This window comes from Hyperoodon ampullatus, assembly GCF_949752795.1.
Source record: "Hyperoodon ampullatus genome assembly, chromosome: 5".
NCBI classification, from domain to species: domain Eukaryota; kingdom Metazoa; phylum Chordata; class Mammalia; order Artiodactyla; family Ziphiidae; genus Hyperoodon; species Hyperoodon ampullatus.
In genome coordinates, this window is record NC_136918.1 from 43,525,428 (window position 1) to 43,544,702 (window position 19,275).

At 42.4% G+C, this 19,275-nt stretch overlaps 1 protein-coding gene across 1 annotated transcript in view; it reads left to right on the plus strand.

Moving 5' to 3' along the window:
* Positions 1-630: 630 nt before the first annotated feature.
* LOC307053507 (mannan-binding lectin serine protease 1-like) overlaps positions 631-19,275 on the plus strand; it is a gene marked incomplete at both ends in the record, with an annotated part of 40,042 nt that continues 21,397 nt past the window's right edge. The window contains one exon of the mRNA XM_079704935.1: positions 631-873. Within this exon, the coding sequence (XP_079561061.1) occupies positions 631-873 (243 nt within the window). The remainder of the gene's footprint in view (positions 874-19,275) is intronic.

Here is a 19,275-nt window from a genome sequence, read left to right on the forward strand (position 1 = left end):
TTCCCGGACCGGGGCACGAACCCGTGTCCCCTGCATTGGCAGGCGGACTCGCAACCACTGCGCCACCAGGGAAGCCCTAAACTGTATGTTTTTGATCCTTTTATAAAAACACTTGCCAAAAGGAAAAACCTTGTTTTGCTCATTCCTTCTTAATTCAAAATTTTGCATTTCTTGATTGATTTTGTTAAATTTGTTTTAGGTACTACAGATCCCATCATTGAGTATAAGTCTTATCTCAATATTATCACATGTTACTATTACTTACTTTTTAGAAAATTGAATCAAGAGTTTATGATCCTTAAATAAAGCTAAGCTAAAGAAATGATATCAGCTTTTACCTAACTATGAAATTTATATTTTCAACCAAAAAATGATACCTCAGAGTCCCAAATGTGGTATTTTCTGGGAAAGTTTAATACTATTATCAAATCTTTAAAAAGAGCACAACTGGAAGCAACCTTTAAAATCAAGTTACCACCCTCCAGTATTATAGGCTGGGTAAGCAAGACCCATAAGGACAAAGTAATTACAGCAGGTCAGTGGCAGAGACATGCTGGGAACTTGGTCTCCTGGCTGTTGATTTAGCTAAATGGCAAGGACCAGTGTCTGTGAATGTAAGTGAATCCATTCATGTCTTTCAGGTGGCTCCTTCTCTCTCATGCTCTGTGCTTCTCCTTGTTGAAGGCTTTGGCCCACATAGTGGAGCTTAACAATATGTTTGGCCAGATTCAGTCGCCTGGCTATCCAGACTCTTATCCAAGTGATTCAGAGGTGACGTGGAATATCACTGTCCCAGAGGGATTTCGGATCAAGCTTTACTTCATGCACTTCAACTTGGAATCCTCTTACCTTTGTGAATACGACTATGTGAAGGTGAGACCCCTAATGTTCCCTAACTGGGCCAGCTTCTCTACAGGAGAATCTGCTGGGAGTTAGAGGAGCTTAGATGAATTAGATGCTGTGTTTACCACCCAGGCTGGCAGTCCAGTGAGGGAGACATACAATATTATAACATTATGAAGGAGGGTTGGGGGTGGCATGCTGGGTGCAGGCTGAGTAGGAAGACCTAGGAAAGACCTTGAGGGAAACTGAAACTGGCAAAGTGTGACTCAGCCAAACACAACCTTGCCTTTTCCTTTCTGACCTCAAAGTCTTTAACGTTTCCACTAACCTCTGCTTCAATGTCACCTTTAATTCAACAAGCAGAAAAGGGCAGAGACCCCAGAGTCAGCATTAATCAGAGTAAGCTAGCATTATATCCAAAGCTGAGGCATTAGAAAACATTGCCCTGTTCCCTAGGTAATGATCAAGTGTTTGAGAAGTGTAGAGTATGCCACAGCGGAGAGTAGGAGGTGAAGTTGGAAGGTTGGATTGGGGTTAGATTCTGAAGGGCCTTGAATATGATGCTGAAGAGTTTGGATTTTATCAACAAAGAGTATGGGCAACAGTGGGGGGTCACTACACAGATGGATGTAAAAAACAAATGGAAGAGGAGCAGAAAATGATTACAACATCAAAACAACATTTCCCAGAATTTAAGGAGAGCCCACAAACAATGCTATGGGTGGGAAGCTGTTCTCTTTTAAAAGTGGAGCTAAGAAAGATTAAAGTACTTCTGAGAGATGACACTTATTAAGGTTGTATCTGGTTCAAAAAGATGTGGAGACCTAAGAACCTACTTTATAACCTCTCTCTGGCTTCCTGGAAGAAGTTCTCATCAAACCACTCAAGAGTAGGCTTTCTATATTTTTGGTATTAGTATAGTCTCACTTTTCCACAGCCTGTAATTCAACAAGAGTTAACCTTGTAGTTACCAGAATGTTTGATCAACAGCAAAGAAGTGAGTTGACAAGGTGATTTACACTTAAAATCTCATTCAACCTTTAAAACAATCCTATGAGACAGGTACTACTAGCCCATTTACAGGCAAAGAAACAACCCCAAGAAAGTGAAGCAACTCACCCAACGTTGTACAGCTAGTAAGTGATGGATCAGGGTTCCAAACACGTCTTGTGACTTTCAATACCATGTTCTTTTGGCTCCACCAAACTGCTCACAAGCTGTACTCCACTGAGCCCTAGGATACTGCAGGGCCTGAAAAGAACAGTGGGATGGGTGGGCAGAGGCCTGGTAAGTGGGGCTGTGAACCCCTACCCTGATTAACTCATTTTAAATGGTGGGTGTTGCTAATTATGTATGTTGGGTATGCATCAAGTATCTCATTTAAAGCACATTTTCTGTGACTGAAAACTTTCTAAAATTGGTGCTCCATGACAGTTTTTCAATTTTAGCACTATTGACATTTTGAGCCAGACAATTATTTGCTGAAGAAAGCTGTTTTGCGAATTATAGGATTTTTAGCAGCATCCCTGGCTTCTACTCATTAGATGCCAATAGCACTCCCACTCCAGCTGTGACAACCAAAAATGTCTCCAGCAGTTATCAATATCCCCAGGGGAGTAAAATCTCTCCATTTGAGAACCATTGCTCTCTCTATGTGATGCTGCCCATCTTTGAATGTCCTGTGCTAGAAACTGTGAGAATTTAAGGACACAAAAATCTAGTCCCTTAAAAAGAGAGATGAGCCTAGAAAAATAGCAATTGCACAAGATGAAAAAGAGTAATGACAATAAAAGATTGACAAAAAGAATGAGAAAAGGTAAAACTGGTTGCTCTAAGAGATGATGTGGCTTGGTAATCTAGATTGACATACAGTTTCTATAAATTCATTAAAAATGGAGCCAACTTCTCAGACTCGCAAGGATCAAGCAGAGTATTCACCAAGATCCTAAGTGTTCATCATCCTAAATTGAAATTTCTAACAAACAGGTTAGTTATGTCTTCTAGGACATAATCTAGCCTCTGGCAGAACCAAACTCCAGGATCCCAGATGCATTTTGGGTAGGGGACATTAGGTTAGCAGAATCCCCCAGCCCATTCCCCTAGCTAATGCTCACTGTACAACCATGGTATTCTCAAATATCTAGGTTGGAGAGTGAACTTAGCAGAAGGAAAATGACCAAACACTGGCTTAATAGAAGAGTAAATTCCATAGATTTAGACAAGTCTAGATGTGAACTTCCTAACTGCTTTTTTCTCTACTTTCAAATATGTCAACTATCTAGAAATTTTGCCAGCGGAAACACTTGCCTTTATTAGTAGCTGGGGCCTCTAGACCACGGAAATTAGAACTTTTTTCTTTAGCTGTGACAATGACTTATTTTCATTAGTCCTCCCTGCCTCCACCCTAAGAATTCACTCTCAATTCATATTCAATCATTTCTCACAAGTTTTTCTCTTATTTATATGGATGCCAGGTTTGACCTTGTTAGGACTCCTTTATCGAGATGATAAACACACAATAGAGGATTTAACTCATTCCTTTGCCCCCAAATAAATTGAGTCTCCTGGCAAGGCAGATTAAAGAGTTGACATCAGCTACACTTTGTAGTGGAAAAAAATGATACTTTTCAAGGGCAACAATAGACTGTGAAGACCTCTTCTGACCCTGAATCAAGGACACTGAAATTTCTACCCAAAGTTTGGCCTTTCTGGTTGGAGAATATTTTGGAAATTGATTGATGGTTTCTATCTAGGGTGGTGAGATACCTTCCTGATAGCCCAGGGAGATGGGACTAGGCCCTCTGGAAGGGCAGCATCATCCTGGTTTCTTGACTGGGATTCAGGAAATGCCTGTTCTAGTCCCAGATCTGCCACTAACTCCCAAATGATCTGGAGTAGAAAAGACAATCGTTTAGCACTCTCTCTGCTCCAAAATTAGACTTGTGACCTCTGAGCATAGCAAAGAAACAGTCTGTGTGAGGCAACACAGAGACTGAGCTGCCTACCTCAAGTGCCCGACAGTCCTTGCTTCTCTGATTCCAACACATTTTTCCAGTTCCTTTAGAAGAAGAGATTAACATATTGGACAGAGAGGTATTACTTTGCTTGGGCTTGCACAGCTCACTTCCTTCCAGAATGCCATCCCAGCACTAGCATTGGCCTCCCTGCAGAGGTTCTAGCAGCCATGGGGCCTGAGCAGGCCTTCCTTCACAGGACGCTGCACCCTGGTCAGCTGATGACTAGTGCTCACGTGGAGACAGGCCCTGTGTCCTTGCCCACACGTGCTCGGCAGAGTTCCCCTCCTGGACTCAAAAATTCACAGGATGTCAGGCCACAGGGGCCCTCTGGAGACCCACCTAATCCCATGTCATTGTTGTTATTGTTGTTTTTCAAATATTTTCTCCCTAGTGGACATTTTCTTCTTACAAATCTTCTAGTAGTCCTGATATAGGAAACAGAAGTGAGGCTGCTAGGGTTGAAGGTGGCTCAGAAGCTCACTCTGCTCACTCAGCCTTCTTGGTCCCCCTGAAGGTCACACCTTGCAGGAATTACAGCTTGAATACTCCTTAAGTTCCCAATACAGGGACAAGTCTAGTACCCTCGCCTGTGAACCCTAAAACCCAGAAGCCTTCAACATATAGTCGAAACCCGTTGACTTTTTCTAATTGTGTTCTCTCCCTAACCCTCCACCCCCAGAATATGTGGCTTTCCTGGCTATGAATGAGAAGGAGGCTCTTCCCTTTTCATCTGAATGAAGCATGAGCATGCCAGCCATGTCACCCTTGGATAAGTCAATACCCCTCTACAAAATTCTGTCTTTTCATCTGTTCCATGAGGAGTAGAATGAGATGATCCCTAAGGTCCCTTAAATTCCAGAATTTTAATCTTCATTCTCCTTGCCAGAGCTTTCCAGATGACCCCCCCAAACCCTCATTATCCTAGTTAGGATAATGCCAGAAAACGGTAATAATATGTTACAGCGGCCACTTCTTGAAGTTCCGTGGCCATAAGCACTCCATTAAGAGACTATTGTCTGCTGGAGTTGCCTTAGTGACATGTCATTTGAAGAAAACTTGTAAATATATCATGCAGTGCTGTCCTTTTCCAAGGAACTTGGACTATCACTCATTTCCGTCTGATGGGATAATATCCCCTGTTTTGGGGCTCTTTCACTCTGTGACTGAATTCCCCTGGCAGGCCTGGGAGTGGGTTTAAAGGACCGTCCAGTTTACAGGAATCCTTTCAGCCCAGCCCCAGTCCACAGACTGCCCTTCCCACCCTGGCCCATCAGGGTGATGATGACGGAATTGCTGACACTGCACATCAGCAGCTTGAAGAAGCGCAGGACCCCAAGGCTGTGGTCTGGATGCTCTCATTTTATGAAAATTCCTCTCCAGCCTGACTTCCCGCAGTCTTTGGTCTTCAAGGCACATGCACGTCTGCACGACAGGATTTGCTTCCTTGGAATGTGGCTGCAATGTGTGGATTCCTACAGTGCACAGATGAGACATACGAATCACAGCTGGTTAATGCTGTAGGCGAGGGGCAGAGCACAGACACTGGCCAGGAAACTGGAGGCCTAGATTCTTGTGGCCATTCTCTACTAACTAAGTAACCCTGAGCAAGTGATTGCTTTTAGAGTGGACTCTTTCCTCCTGTCTCACATACAGGGAGTTGAACCAGATGTTCTCTAAGGTCCACCTAGCCCTGATACTCTATGTATCTAAGACCTCAGGAATCATGATTCAACTGCATGATCATCATGCTGAAGCCCTAGAAAGGGCAATTCATTGGCCAAGGTCACACGGGGACCAGAATTTATATCTCAAAACTCTCAGTCTTTTCTTTTCTTCTTTTAAAACTATTAAGTGACAGTGGAGTCCCCCATCTTATGGATGCTTAGGTTTTTAAGTGTAATGTAAGGCAAATATTGTCTATAGTCAAACTTACTCTCTTAAATACAGTAGAGCACTGTCTTTTAGAATGTCCAGAGGAGACTTTTTTCCCAGAAATGCAACAAATTATATAGTTTCTTTAGTTGAGCATCAGATGAAGTAGTTTGACTTGTGCTGAGAAATGAGCCCTGGAGCTATAGTTACTGAAAAAGGTACTCAGAAACCAGAACCACCAAGGGAACAGCAGATTCACATATCTTATTTTCAAGTTCACTTCATGGTATCTGTTCATTGGAAAACGAGATAATGAAAACCTGCATTTGGCTTTTTTTCTCTTTCTCTCTTTCCCCTTCTTTTATTGAGTGCATATAGCTCAACTGGCATCTGTTAAATGCTCATATGACATAACACCACTTTTCTCCTCTTAACTCTATATTCTTGATACATTCAACATTTCTTCCATTCTCTCCACTTTAGCCCTTTAGTTCCAGTTCTTATTCCTCTCACCTAGTTTATTGCAATACCATCCTAAATGTCTACCAGCTGTGGGTCTCTCCCCAACCAGTCCACCCTCTACATGTGTCCAGAGAGATCTTCTTAAACATTGCTTTGATTGTGCAACTCTCAAAACCTTTCAATGGTTCTCCTCTGTCTATGGAATGAAGTCCAAGAATTTTATGGAAAATCTACCATAAGTTGGACACTGCACCAAAGACAGGCCCCATGAAGATGAGTAAGACAGTACCTGCCCTCCAAGAACTCATGATTTCATAGTGTGTCATAAGACAAGTACATAATTAATAAGCTAAAACTGGGCAGAGTAACACAAGAGTATGGGGCAGTATATAAGTTGTAGAGTGATCATTTCTGGGTGTTCAAGAAAAGCTTTGGAAATAGTTAATGTCTGGGATAAGTCTTGAAGGGTAAAGAGGAATTTAACAGTGTAATTCCCTAAACTTCTTGATCTCCCTAAGCATCGGTTTTGTGATTGGTACCAAAAAAAAAAAAAAAAAAAAAAAAAAGACTCAATGATACAGTACCTTCCTTGCAGTTTATGCAAGGGTTTAAATGAAATGATGGCTATGAGTGGAATCAGTACTGCAAAAGGCAGACATGTTCAATGATTTGGAGTTCAGGCTCTAGAGCCACTCAGACCTAGAGTCAGGTCCTGCCTCCACTATTTATTGTAAAATAGGGATAACAGTAATGCCCATCTCTTGGGCTTATTGTGAATGTCAAGTGAGGTAAATGCTATATTGACATATGTCCAACACCTATGTAATTAGTTCAGTAAGCATTATTAGAGTGGTAATGATGGCAAGGGTGTGAGCACTAAAGTGCCTGCTGATATCACCAGATGCTCAATGAGTGTCAGTTTTCTCATCTGCTCTGACTTTACCACTAATTGGTTGCCTATGACCTTGTACATATCACTCAGTTTTTCAGGCAATTTATGGAAAAGTACTCTGAAAGGACTAATCAAATGCAAGAGGTTGTTGTTTATTTCTCCTGTGTATTCATTTGTCGTAACACAAGTTTGTGGCACTTTCTGATCTATTGCCTCCTTTGATTCTCATGGACTAGGGAGAGCCGGGACTACTACACCTAATTTACAGGAAAGGACACTGAGCATCAAGAGCTTAAGTGCATTTGTTGTCCAGGACTTTAGAGCAAAGCCAGGTTTCAATCCTTGTTCTTCTTACTCCTAAGTCATGATTGTGTTTCTCCATTTGGCCCTTCTCAGAACAAGTTTTATCCTGGTAGGGATTTCAGGATTTTGATATGCTTCCTGGCTATAAGAGAAATTTAGTAAAATCTTGTAAAACTGAAGGACCTTGAGGGTCCCTGTGTTGTCTAGATTTTGTTAAAGAACTTTCTCTTTTATTCTGACTTTGAGAGAAAAAAAATATTTATAAAAATGGAGTCTGAGCTATGAAGGCTGGGAAAGTGCTCAATTTATCTGTTTGTGGTACACAAGTCTAATGGTGAACTCAAGGACATTGCACTAGACTGTCAGCCCCAGGAGTTCAGGGCCTATGTCTGTGTTTATTTCTAGTAGTGAACACAGCCCTGGGGGCAGAACAGGAAAAAGCAAAAATCTCCTGGTGGTAAGCATAAAGGAAAGGGCTCTGGTCTAGAGATCAACCACTGACTCCTGTTGAGACATTGGGCAAGTCACCTGTCTGCTCTGGGCCTCAGTTTCTCCATCTGCCCAATGAGGAAATCGGACTGGCTGGCCTCTCTAAGCCCTTCCAGCCCTGATGCTCCCTTCCCAGGCCTCATTGGGTCAGTCTGCATCCTGCTGTGTAATTGACAGATAAGTCCCTCCCATGGCCCTGCTCCAAGACTGACTCCTCTGAACCCCCACTCCTAATTTCTGTGCAGTGCTCTGTGTTTACTCTGAACGTGCCCTCGACCTTCAACTACTGCCGAAGCTCTGTTCATTCTCTGGGAGTAGACAGGAAGCCTTGCCCCTGAAGGAAAAGAGGAATGGGTAAATGTTTCTCATGAATTTCAATTGTATTCCCTAGTGGAATTCTTCACTCCAGAGATACCAGGTTTCCAAATCCATTCTAGCTGATTCAGAAGAATCAGGAAGTGAAAATGAGCTTCAGAAAAAGCGTGACAAAAGCTTATTTTATGAAGGAAGTACAAACAGCACAGGCTCTGGGGTGATGGAAAACAGAAGGAAGGTTCCCAGCGCTGGGGCAGAGAATGTGGGCAAGTGTGGGTGAGTGTGAGGTGGGAGTGCTCTGGGGAATAGGTGCCCCGGTGTGCAAATCTGTGTGCTTATGTGTACACAGGCCGCTCTCAGACACACCTTGGTAAAAAGCAGGGCTTGAATTTGCTTTGATGTGCTCATAGAAGAAAAAGTAGGGAAGGGGAGGTATTCATTTATTCCACAAATATTCATTGAATGCCTACCATTTACTAGAGCTTGGGGTATAGCGGTAATCAAGACAGAAATGCCTGCCAGCGGGGTGCTTACATGACACTGGGGGGAACAGACAATAAACACTAAACACAATCCACAGGTTAATTATATAATGAGTAGTAAGGTGATAGGCAAAGAAGTGAAACAGAGCAGGGTAAAGAGGGTCCACATGAGGTGGGGTGTGTGTTACCACTGAAATATGTTGATCAAGGTGGTCCTTGTTGAAAGGGTGACATTTGAGCAAAGACTTGAAGAAGCTGAGAAAGTCAGCCATGTGGCTTTCTGGGGAAAAGCATCCCAACCAGAAAGACCAGCCAAGACCTTAGTGGGAAAGTGCCTGGTGTGTTTGAAGAAGAGCAAGGATGGCAGTGTGGCTGGAGCAGGAGGGACAGGGATGGGAGATGAAGACAGAGGTACAGGTGGGAGCCCCATCACCAGGAGGCCTGGGAAATAGGGTCCCTGCTAAATGCGCACAGGCAATGGCAGACTTTACAAGCTGCTTTCCCACCCATGTGTCATTTGACCTCCTGACTCTTAGAGGATAGAATTAAGGTCCACCTAGTATGTTTGTGAAAACTGAGGCTGAACCCAGTGGTGCACTTATCAATGATCAACAACCTGGTCTGGACTGGGGAGTGGTTTGGGAGGGCAGAGGAGAGATACCTCGGTAGCTCTCTATTCACCACTCAGATATTCTAGACATTAGTAAACTCAAGTGCCGAGATAATAGTAAAATGATAGAACAGTTAGGAGATGATGAGTTTTTATATAATTTATTTCTGTTTAATATAATTTATTTAATTGTAAATTTATGAAGCAGTTTTTCACGATGGCTATGTTTAACAACAGCATTGCAAAAATCCCTGAAAAGTTGACAACTGGCCCCTGTAAGTTGGTCAGAGCCAGCTCCAGGGCACCAGTGCCTGGGGAGGTTAAAGTGACACATGTGAGTGGCAGGGCGGTGACCAGAAGCCAGGCCTTTTGGTCCCTATTCTAGCTCTCTTGAAAATTTTCCAAGATTTGAGGATGTGCATTCGGGCTGGGGATGGCAGGGTCCTGGGCAGTGGCGGAGGGACATACCGGCTTGCACATTCCTGGAAAGTGCCTGGAGACGCTGGCCCATGGCGGGTCCCTTCTCTCCGCTCAGCACTTACTTAATCACTGCTTTCACCCCAGTGCTGACTGTGACCGACCTGGAGCCAGGCTGCCTCTGCAGGAGAAGAACAAAACAAGGCTTTGTTTTTGCCTGTCCCCAGGCTATTTTCCTGTCCTGAACCTTTTGGGGCTCAGCTTCCCGGTCCCAGAGGGTATTTGCATGTGAATGGGCCTGGCTCTGAAGTCACAGAAGGGGTGGATGGGGAGTCTAAGCCATTCACAGGCCAATGAGAGTAAAGTCCTTCCTGGCCCCCCTTCCCAACTATGATTCCCAGACGCTCCCACCCACACCCGCCAGCCCTGCCGCACTGAGATGCCAGGCGCCTCCAGTTTCCCACCTGCGGGATGCTTGCTTCCCGAGCTCTCGGCCACCCCTCCCCAGCCAGCTCTTTCTTCTCCCCGTGCTCTGCTGCCTAGAGACCATCTACTTTTCTGCCCAGAGCCCTCCTAGTGACTGGGCAATCCTCCTGGTAGCAGAGGGATTCAGGGACTCTAACACCTGCCAGCTGGGTCTCAAGGTCCTCACACTGTTAATGGCATCTAGCATTTGCATGCACACGATACATACCTTCCTAGGGGCTTACCCAGCTCTGTTAGGAGGTTTTTACTCCGACTAACAAATGTATAAGAACACTTTGCTGAGACTATCAGTATATCTGGGCCCTCATGGTAGCTCTGCCATTATCTGGCCATGTGACTTTCAACCAGTTACTTCACTTCTCTGAGCCTTAGTTTCCCCATCTAAGAGAGGAAAATGATAGGTAGCCTTTAATGTTCTTTCTATCTCTGACCTTCTATGGTCTTGTAATTCCAGTTACTGAACAAGGCTGGAAGTCAGAACATCTGGATTTTTATCAGGTCAGCTACTCCTAGGCTATGTGACCTTGGAAATTCATGTCACCTCTCTGGTCGGGGAATCACAATGTCTACCTGAAGTGCAATCATTACAAGACAGCCATCAGAAACAAAATAAAGAAGGTGAAAACACCTTGTCAACTGGAAATTCCACATGGGGGGAGTGGGAATTATTACTATTACTACCACTACTACTACAATTATTATTATTATTATTATTATTATCATCATCATTATTATTTTATGGCCAAACGACTTGATCCAGGACTGAAGCAACAACCTGCAGCCCCTCACAAATGTGGCCAACTTGAGTCTTAACCCCACCAGCTGTGCTCTTTTTATTTACATGGCTTTCAAGAGCTTCTGAAATGCAATACACACACACACACACACACACACACACACACACACACACACACACACACACACACACACACACACGTCTCCTTTTTTTTCTAGACCCAGGTTCTTGTCTGGCATCTGGTACCTTTACTTTGCTCCTTCTCATGATCTTTAACTGCAGTTTGGGCACCTGGATAAAGTAGCAATTTGAGCTGTTAACCCCTGGCCCAGTCCCTGGAGGGTGACAGACTTGTGGTGAAGGCGACCACAGGAGCACAGAGCACTGACTTGTGAGTCAGGGGTCCTGGGCCCAGGGCTGTCACTGAATCATTGGCCTAAATTCACACACCTAGAGAAATCCTTTGAAACACAGGAAAGTAAAGGGATTCCTGGACTTGCTATTATTCTCTTGTGGATGGAAGCTTTCAGAGATCCCTTAAATTACTCTGGTCCTCTCTTATAAAATTAGGATAATATCTTTTCCATGTCACTCATCTCCCAGGACTGATAGGAGGTTTGTAACTTTCAGAGAGCCAAAGGGACCTAAGATGCCACCTGCCAAATGAGGAGGCCAGGTTGCAAGGTCTCCCTAGGTTCCCTGCCTGCCCCATCAGCCTGGGATCTGGGGGGACTCATAAAAAGAGATGTCTGTGCTGATGACCCCAGTGAGATTAGGAATGAAAGAGTGGAACCAGGAAACGAGAGTATCCAGGGACGGTTTCAGTCTCTTAATTCTTCAAATATGTGAAATTACCATGCCCCACTTAGCTGGGAGTCCAGAAAGGTGTCACCTCAGTTGGTTGAATCTCAGTGGTCCTGTTTTTCTCACTGATTTACTGAGTGCTGACTATATTTCAGGTAACTTTCTAAATATTTTACATATATTAACTCATGTCATGTTCACAAAGTCCTATGATTTATAAATACTATTATTTTCACTATTTTACAAATGAGAAAAACCTATATACAGAGTGTATTCAATTCCTAGGGCTGCCATAACAGATTGCCATTAACCTGGTGGTTTATAACAGCAGTTTCTTCTGTCACAGTTCTGGAGGCCAGAAGTCTGAAATCAAAGTGTTGGTGGGGCCATGCTTCCTCTGAAGGCTCTAGGGAAGGATCCTTCCTTGCCTCTTCTAGCTGCCTGGTGGTTGTTGCCGGTCCTTGGCATTCCTGGCTATGGCCGCATATCTCCAATCTCTGCCTCTGTCTTCACACTTCCCTCTGTGTATGTCTCTGTGTCCAAGTTTCCCATTTCTTATAAGGACACCAGTCATTTGGTTAGGGTCCACCCTAATCCAGTGTGATGTCACCTTAACATAATTTCATAGGCAAAGAACTATTTCCATATAAAGTCAAGTCCAAGAGTTAGGACTTGAACATATCTTTTAGGGAATACAATTTAACCTAAAACACAGAGAATTTAAATAATTTTCCTAACATCTATTAATTGGTGAAGACTCATGTGCAACTTATATAAAGATGAGGTCCCACATGATCCAGTCTCAGTAAGGGGTTACATCCAAAAAAAACAGAAAACTTACACAATTGAAAGCAACTCACAATTTGACTCACTCTCTTGAGAACCAAAAAAGGGCAGAGACGTTCTTACCACAAACATTCTTAAATGTTCAATCCTCCATGCCCCCTCTCTCCCTCTCCTCTTCTTTCCCCTAAAGTCTTCAGGAATTTCACACCAAGGATCTCTTCTATCTCCCCTCATACCTCCACTTACACCCCATCCTCTGGGTCCCTCTTGGACTTGACAATCACAAAAACTGTTCCCTGACATGAGACCCTCCCTGCCATGTACTGCCATATGTGAATTTTAGTTGTTCCAAGTTTCTTGATTGTTTTCTCAGAATTTTATTTTTCACCGTATTGTTTGTGTGGAATTAAAGCAAAATTTTTCTCCTCTTTTTCAGCTTTGTTGGGACCCAAGGGCTAGAAAAAAATGAGAGAAGGAAGTGAGAGAGTGATGAGGGGTCTCCATACATGACCATGAGGAAGGGAAGACTCAGGTGGTTATAAGAGATGGAGAGACTGGAAACCAACCCTGTACTTCCAGGCTGGTTCAGCTGCCCCACCTGTGTGCTCCCTTTGTTGGTTGACCTGAACCAACTGATGTTATGCCATTGGGTAGAAGCTAGAGGGAAGTAGCTGTGGGCCCAAATTTCTTTTTAAAATACTTTTAAAATATAAAAACAGGAAAAAGAAAAATTACCTGTCATTTCACTAGCCATTGTTGTTTGCTCTAATTCCTTCCACTTTTTATTTTCAATGTATACTTTCAACATAGTTATAATTACATTGAATATACAATTTGTCCTGCTTTTTCACTTAGTATAACCTACTAAGAATGTTTCCAGATCACTGAAAATTCTCCATTAATGCAATAATTAATAGCTGCTTAACTAAGCTAATGCTAATGCAACAGTTCCCCTAGAATTAGGTATTTACATTGTTTCCAGTTTTCTATTATTATATATAACTGCTAGAAACATCATTGTTCATAAGTTTTTACCACAATTGGAATATCTTCCCCTAAATTATATTACTAGTTATGGGGCCAGGGAAGAACTTTCTAAGCCAAAGATAATCCAAAATGGCCTCATCTACCTTGGAAGGTAGTGAGTTTTTCATCTCTGCAACTGATCGTGAAAAGGTGGTGTGAATTTTTCAAGGGTGTGGTAGAAAAATAAGAGGTTAAATGAGGTAACTTTCAAGGCCCTAAGACCCCATGAGACTGTAATTCTCAAAATTTCAGTTCACAAAGGTCAGTGTCTCTCTTTGTCCCAGATTACTTCCTTACTCCCTATAACATGTCTAGTGCTATGTAACAAACCACTCCAAAATTTAGTAGCCAAAACAATATCCATTTTATTTGCTCATGATTCTGTGGTCAGAAGTTTAGGCTAGGCTTGGCAGGATGGTCCTTTTGCTGGATTTGCCTGAGGTCACTTCTGTGGCTCCAGGCTGTATCAGTCAGAGTTCAGTCAGAAAAGCAGAGCCTCTGTGAGTATAGTGAGATAAAAGCTATTTATGGGCATTAGAACTCATATAATTATAGGAGAGGCTAGGAAAGTAAAGATCCCAGCTTCTCCTAGACAGAGAGTTGGAGGACCAAAGACAGTTCACTTATCCATTTTCGTGAAGCCCTGGCATGAGTGGAAATATTGGCATCTTCAGAGAAATCTGAGAATTCAAGCCTATTGAAGAAGCCAAAGTTGGGCCATGAAGGGGGAGCTCATGGAGAGAAGTCTATGAGAAGCTGTTGGCTCTGAGCAGCTACTATGCCTGTGGGGACACCTGCAAGCCTCTGGTGGGCCTGGGCCACTCTTAGTCATCAGAGCCAGAAGCAGGAAAGAAGAGCTGGATGCAGAGAGGAGGAGAGTGAAGACAATTAGAACCTATTGGCACATCTACATCTGTCCATCTCTGTATCTGATCATAAACCAACCTCCAGAGAGTAAGGACTATTGCCTTCCAAACTCACACAAGTTCCTCTTTTGGCCAACAGTAACCTGGAACTATAGAGAGAAGGAGATTCTGGGGAACATGTTTCCGAGGTTAACTAAATTGACAGCAGGACAATTCAGCACACTCCCTGAATGCCTAAATTAAATCTGAAAAGCTCTTCAAGGGCCCAGAGAAGATGTCAGTGGGGCTCCAGGATGAAGCTTGGGAACATCGACAAGCAAAGCTCTCAGGCATTTGGGCTTATAGGACGGCCTCTTTTTCATTTTTTTTAAATTGAGGTATAGTTGATGTATGATATCATATAAGTTACAGGTGTACAACACAGTGATTCACAATTTTTAAAGGTTAAAATCCATTTTATAGTTATTGTAAAATATTGGCTATATTCCCTGTGCTGTACATATATCCTTGTAGCTTATTTATTTATACATAATAGTTTGTACCTCTTAATCCCCTACTCCTATGTTGCCCCCCGCCACTGGTAACCACTAGTTTGTTCTCTGTATCTGTGAATCTGTTTCTTTTTTGTTGTATTCACTAGTTCATATTATTTTTTAGATTCCACATATAAGTGATATCATACAGTAGAGGACAGCAATTTTTGTTTGCCTCCTGTCTTAATGGAGCATGAGCATTATTGACTAGGGAATCAGGATGCGGCATTGTGAACCTGAAGCCACCACTCACTAGATAATGACCTTGCTTGATTCGTTTAAATCATCTGGGCTTCAAGCTTCTCATTGGGTGGCTGTCAGTGTATTTGTTAAGCTCTGGTGAGATAACCTTATGGACATGTGGAAAGCAGCCATAGCTGTCCTCCCACAGAAATTTGACCAAGTTTTCTGCTGCTCTGCCTTAGCTTTGCCTAGGAGGTTTGTGCTGTTTCTACTAAGGTAGAAAATTCATAGAAAACAGGCTCTGGCTTCTTTTCCTTAGATCTCTCTCCCCTCTTCCCTGTCCTCAATAGAACCCCTTTCCTACATCAATAGAACTCCTTTCCTACATCAATAGAACCCCTTTCCTACATCAATAGAACCCCTTTCCTACATCAATAGAACCCCTTTCCTAGGTGGTGGTGGGAAGGGAGGGGCAGTTGAGACTCCTAATGCCCCCGGGACTTCGCTATTCCCTCTGCCTGGATGTCCTCCCCTCTGCCCCGCAAACCATCCACCTACTATTTCTACCTGCCTAAATTCTACTCACCTTTCAGTCCCCAGATCAAAGAACATTCTCTTCTTCTTAAGTGTTCTCTGATTCCTCTCAGCTGGATGCAATATTTCCCCATCTTATAAGCCCAGGGGCTTCCTAGCTTTCATTGCAATAACTACAATCTGGTGATTCCCTAACACATACACATTTGAGTACTTATTCTCCTACTAAATTTTACATTCCCAGAGGCAGGGGACTTCCTTATTAAGCACGTGCAACAAATAAGTAATTTTTGACATCCTTCACATTATAATGCAGACAGAACTTGCTATATAAATATTTGCTGAGTTGAGTTGAAAGAAAGCAAATTGAGGACATGCATCCATGTGTTGGTGCCCTAAATCACAATAATCTGAAAGGACATGGCTGCCCATAATAAGAAGTAGAAAAATGAAGTGTCTGTGATCCCCAGCCAGATGGTTCTCTATTATTACGAATTTTGTGTTTTCATTTGATAAGGTATTTCCCTCCATCATGTTAATACGATGACCCTAGAAATGGGATAGTCTGAACAGAAGCCAGAGCTCAATCATCAATCTGTACTCAGAAGTCAATGGTTTTTGTAGAATTTTACAATCATAGCAAGGGCTGAAGATATTAAGTAGGGCCAGTGACCCCTCTATTTAGGTTATGGCCAGAGCTGTCACTGAGCCACATCCTCTCTGGGAGACAGTCCATGCACCCAAGATAAAGTTTCAAGAGGCCCTTGAGCCAGAAAAGTTGTTTGGCAAAGTGCCTATGTCTTTTGCCTTGCACTGTCTGGGTTGGTGGGTTTCTTTCTCCAGGGTCAAAACAGTTCCAAACACAAAACAAGTATCAGGGAATCATGATTATCTCTCTACTCTTGAGCAAGTCACTGCCCCTCTTTGGACCTCAGTTTCCTCTAGAAGGATGGGGATTGAAACAGCTCTTAAGGGTCCCTCCTTCCATGCTCTGATATTCCAGGACTCTATTTGGAGCTGCAGGCTGAATTCCCAGGGCCCTGGGCCCTTTTCTTCCCTGCTTCTAAAGGTATATCTGGCTCAGATTTCCCCATGGGTCTCAGCTGGGGCATGCTTACCTATCCTCTGGAATAGTGAGGTCCTGCAGGTGATGATCGTTTACCTGCCATCATAAACCGTCCTTAAGCCTGGAAGTTACAAGGAAGGAGGTTGTTTATCACAGACTTTCATTAGGTCTCTCCCTAATCCAAATTATCTCTGGCTGATTTCACTTGAAAGTGTCCATGCTACAGGTACTAAAGAACCCCAGAGACTTTGGGAATACCGAATTAGGAAGGAGGCTGCTGTGCCTGGAAGTGTTAATGCTCAAGGCATGACTCTTCATTAGTAATTGATTCTGTATCACATGGTAATAGACCACAAACAAGTTCAAGTTCATCAGGTTCTTCAGCAGGACGCAATCTGTGTGTTGAAATTCCTGCTCACCATCCTCTAGTGGGTTTATTTAATGTATGGATATGATGACTTGTTAGAATACTAGTATGTCAGGACTGGAAGAGAGTGTAGAACTCAGCAAGTTGAAACCCCTAGTTTACCAGGTGGATAACGGAGAGCTACAGGAGTCATCCACATAACAGTTTATGGTGGAGTCAGGAATAAGGCTCAGGACCTCTAAATGCCAGGTCCATACACACTCCAAAGCAGAGGTCACCAAGATAGTGCATTCCAGCTCATGCAGTTACTCATAGAAGAAGCCTTCTCCCAGGCCCTCACTCTAAATCTATTTTGTCTTATTTTTATTAAGTTCTAATGATAGCAGCTTAACTGGTTTCTATTTTACAACATATTTCAGCTAATAAACTGATTTTAAAACAGTGAATAAAACATTACATAAAGAAGACATAAGAATTGCAGAGGCATAATAGTCTGGGGACCTTCAAAGCAGGGCAAGCAACATTACATAACTCAATATCCCTAAGATAGTTGATGTTCATAACAATGTCCCTGGATCACCAAGAAGGATTAGCATGTTTTACCTGAGAAAGCAGGGATTTGAATAAAGCACTTTAAAAAGCATTACACCCCACTACCCCGGAAAAAATTTTTTAGTCATAGCTAGGTAAAAACTTCAGCTACCTGGAAAACTCAGATCAGCAAAACAGCAAAACAGCTGTGATGTTCAAGGAAGTGACATTTCAGCTGTGTGCAGATAGGCACATTCTATAGCAATAAGGCTGGTGTGAGTTGGGCTAGTATCTGCAGAGAAGAGGAAAAAATAGCAAAGCTATGATCTCATCTTCTGTTTACACTTCAGTTCCCAAAGTTAGTGATTAATTGTCCTTGTGTTTTGTTGCCAAGGCAAATTGTTTTTCTTTAAAACTCCCACTTATTTTAAATAAATAAATCATTAGTTTCAAAACAGAAGTGTCAAATGTTAAGATACTTCTGACATACTAAGCTAATGAACAAAACAATGAATTCATTAGAAGCTACTAGAGATAGGCAGCCTTTGAGAACTTTCCTTTAATGACTTTGAAAGGCAACAGAAATCATTCTTGGTCAGAGATTTTTCTCATGCATCTTGGTTAAAATACCAATCTAGAGGTTGCAAACAGAAACACTACCTTAAAAGGATCGCAGTAGGTGTAAATGATAGAGTGGTAGGTAGGCCAAGTATTGGTAGTCAAATAAATATACCAACCAGCTACAACACTGTGCTTCCCAAACCAAACACACAAATTCTGCTTTAGGCAATCAGTTTAGAATCTCTCCTTGGGTCTCTGAATTTACCCAGGGCCTCAGACTCTTGCAAAGTAGAGAATTCTTTAGCAAATAGGCAATATTTGCATCTGAGTCTTAACACAAATGCACCTATTTCTGGGTGACTCCAGTAGTTTCTGTATTATTAAGACTACCTATTAAATACAGTTCTGATTACGTCTTCCTTTACTCACAGAATTGAGTCACTTGTTATTATGTCATTCAAGGTCAACTGTAATCTAGTTTCAACTTATTCCTCCAAATATATCTCCTCCTACAATCCCCACAGACTCCCTGGCATCTCATTATTCTCAGAACAGGTCTTGCACTTTTAGTTCTTAATGACAAATATTTATTGGGTAACTGCTATGTTCTAGGTCCTGCACCATGCACTGAAGATGCATCTATAAAGAAAAGAATCTGAAAAAGAATAGATGCATATATATGTATAACTGAATCACTTTGTTGTACACCTGAAAATAACACATTATTAAGCGACTATACTTCAATAAAAATAATAAATAAAAAGCATAGGCAATTTTTTTAAAACTTCCACTTCTGATACAGATATTGTATCATTTTATAAATAAAACTCAGATATATCAATAAGTAATTAAGTAATTAATTAAGTAATCAATTAGGTAATTAATTAATTAAAGTCTCACTCTCTTGCAGCATACATTCTAACGGGGATCTTTCACCTCCTTCTGAGTGCATCCTCAATGAGACACTTGTCACACTGTGTGATATCTCTGTGTCTGTTTTTCTCCCCCTGAACACTGCCTCCCCGTGACAGCTCTGTGTCTTACTCATCTCCCATCATCCCCACCCAATGCTTTGCTCTGTGGCAGGCACACAC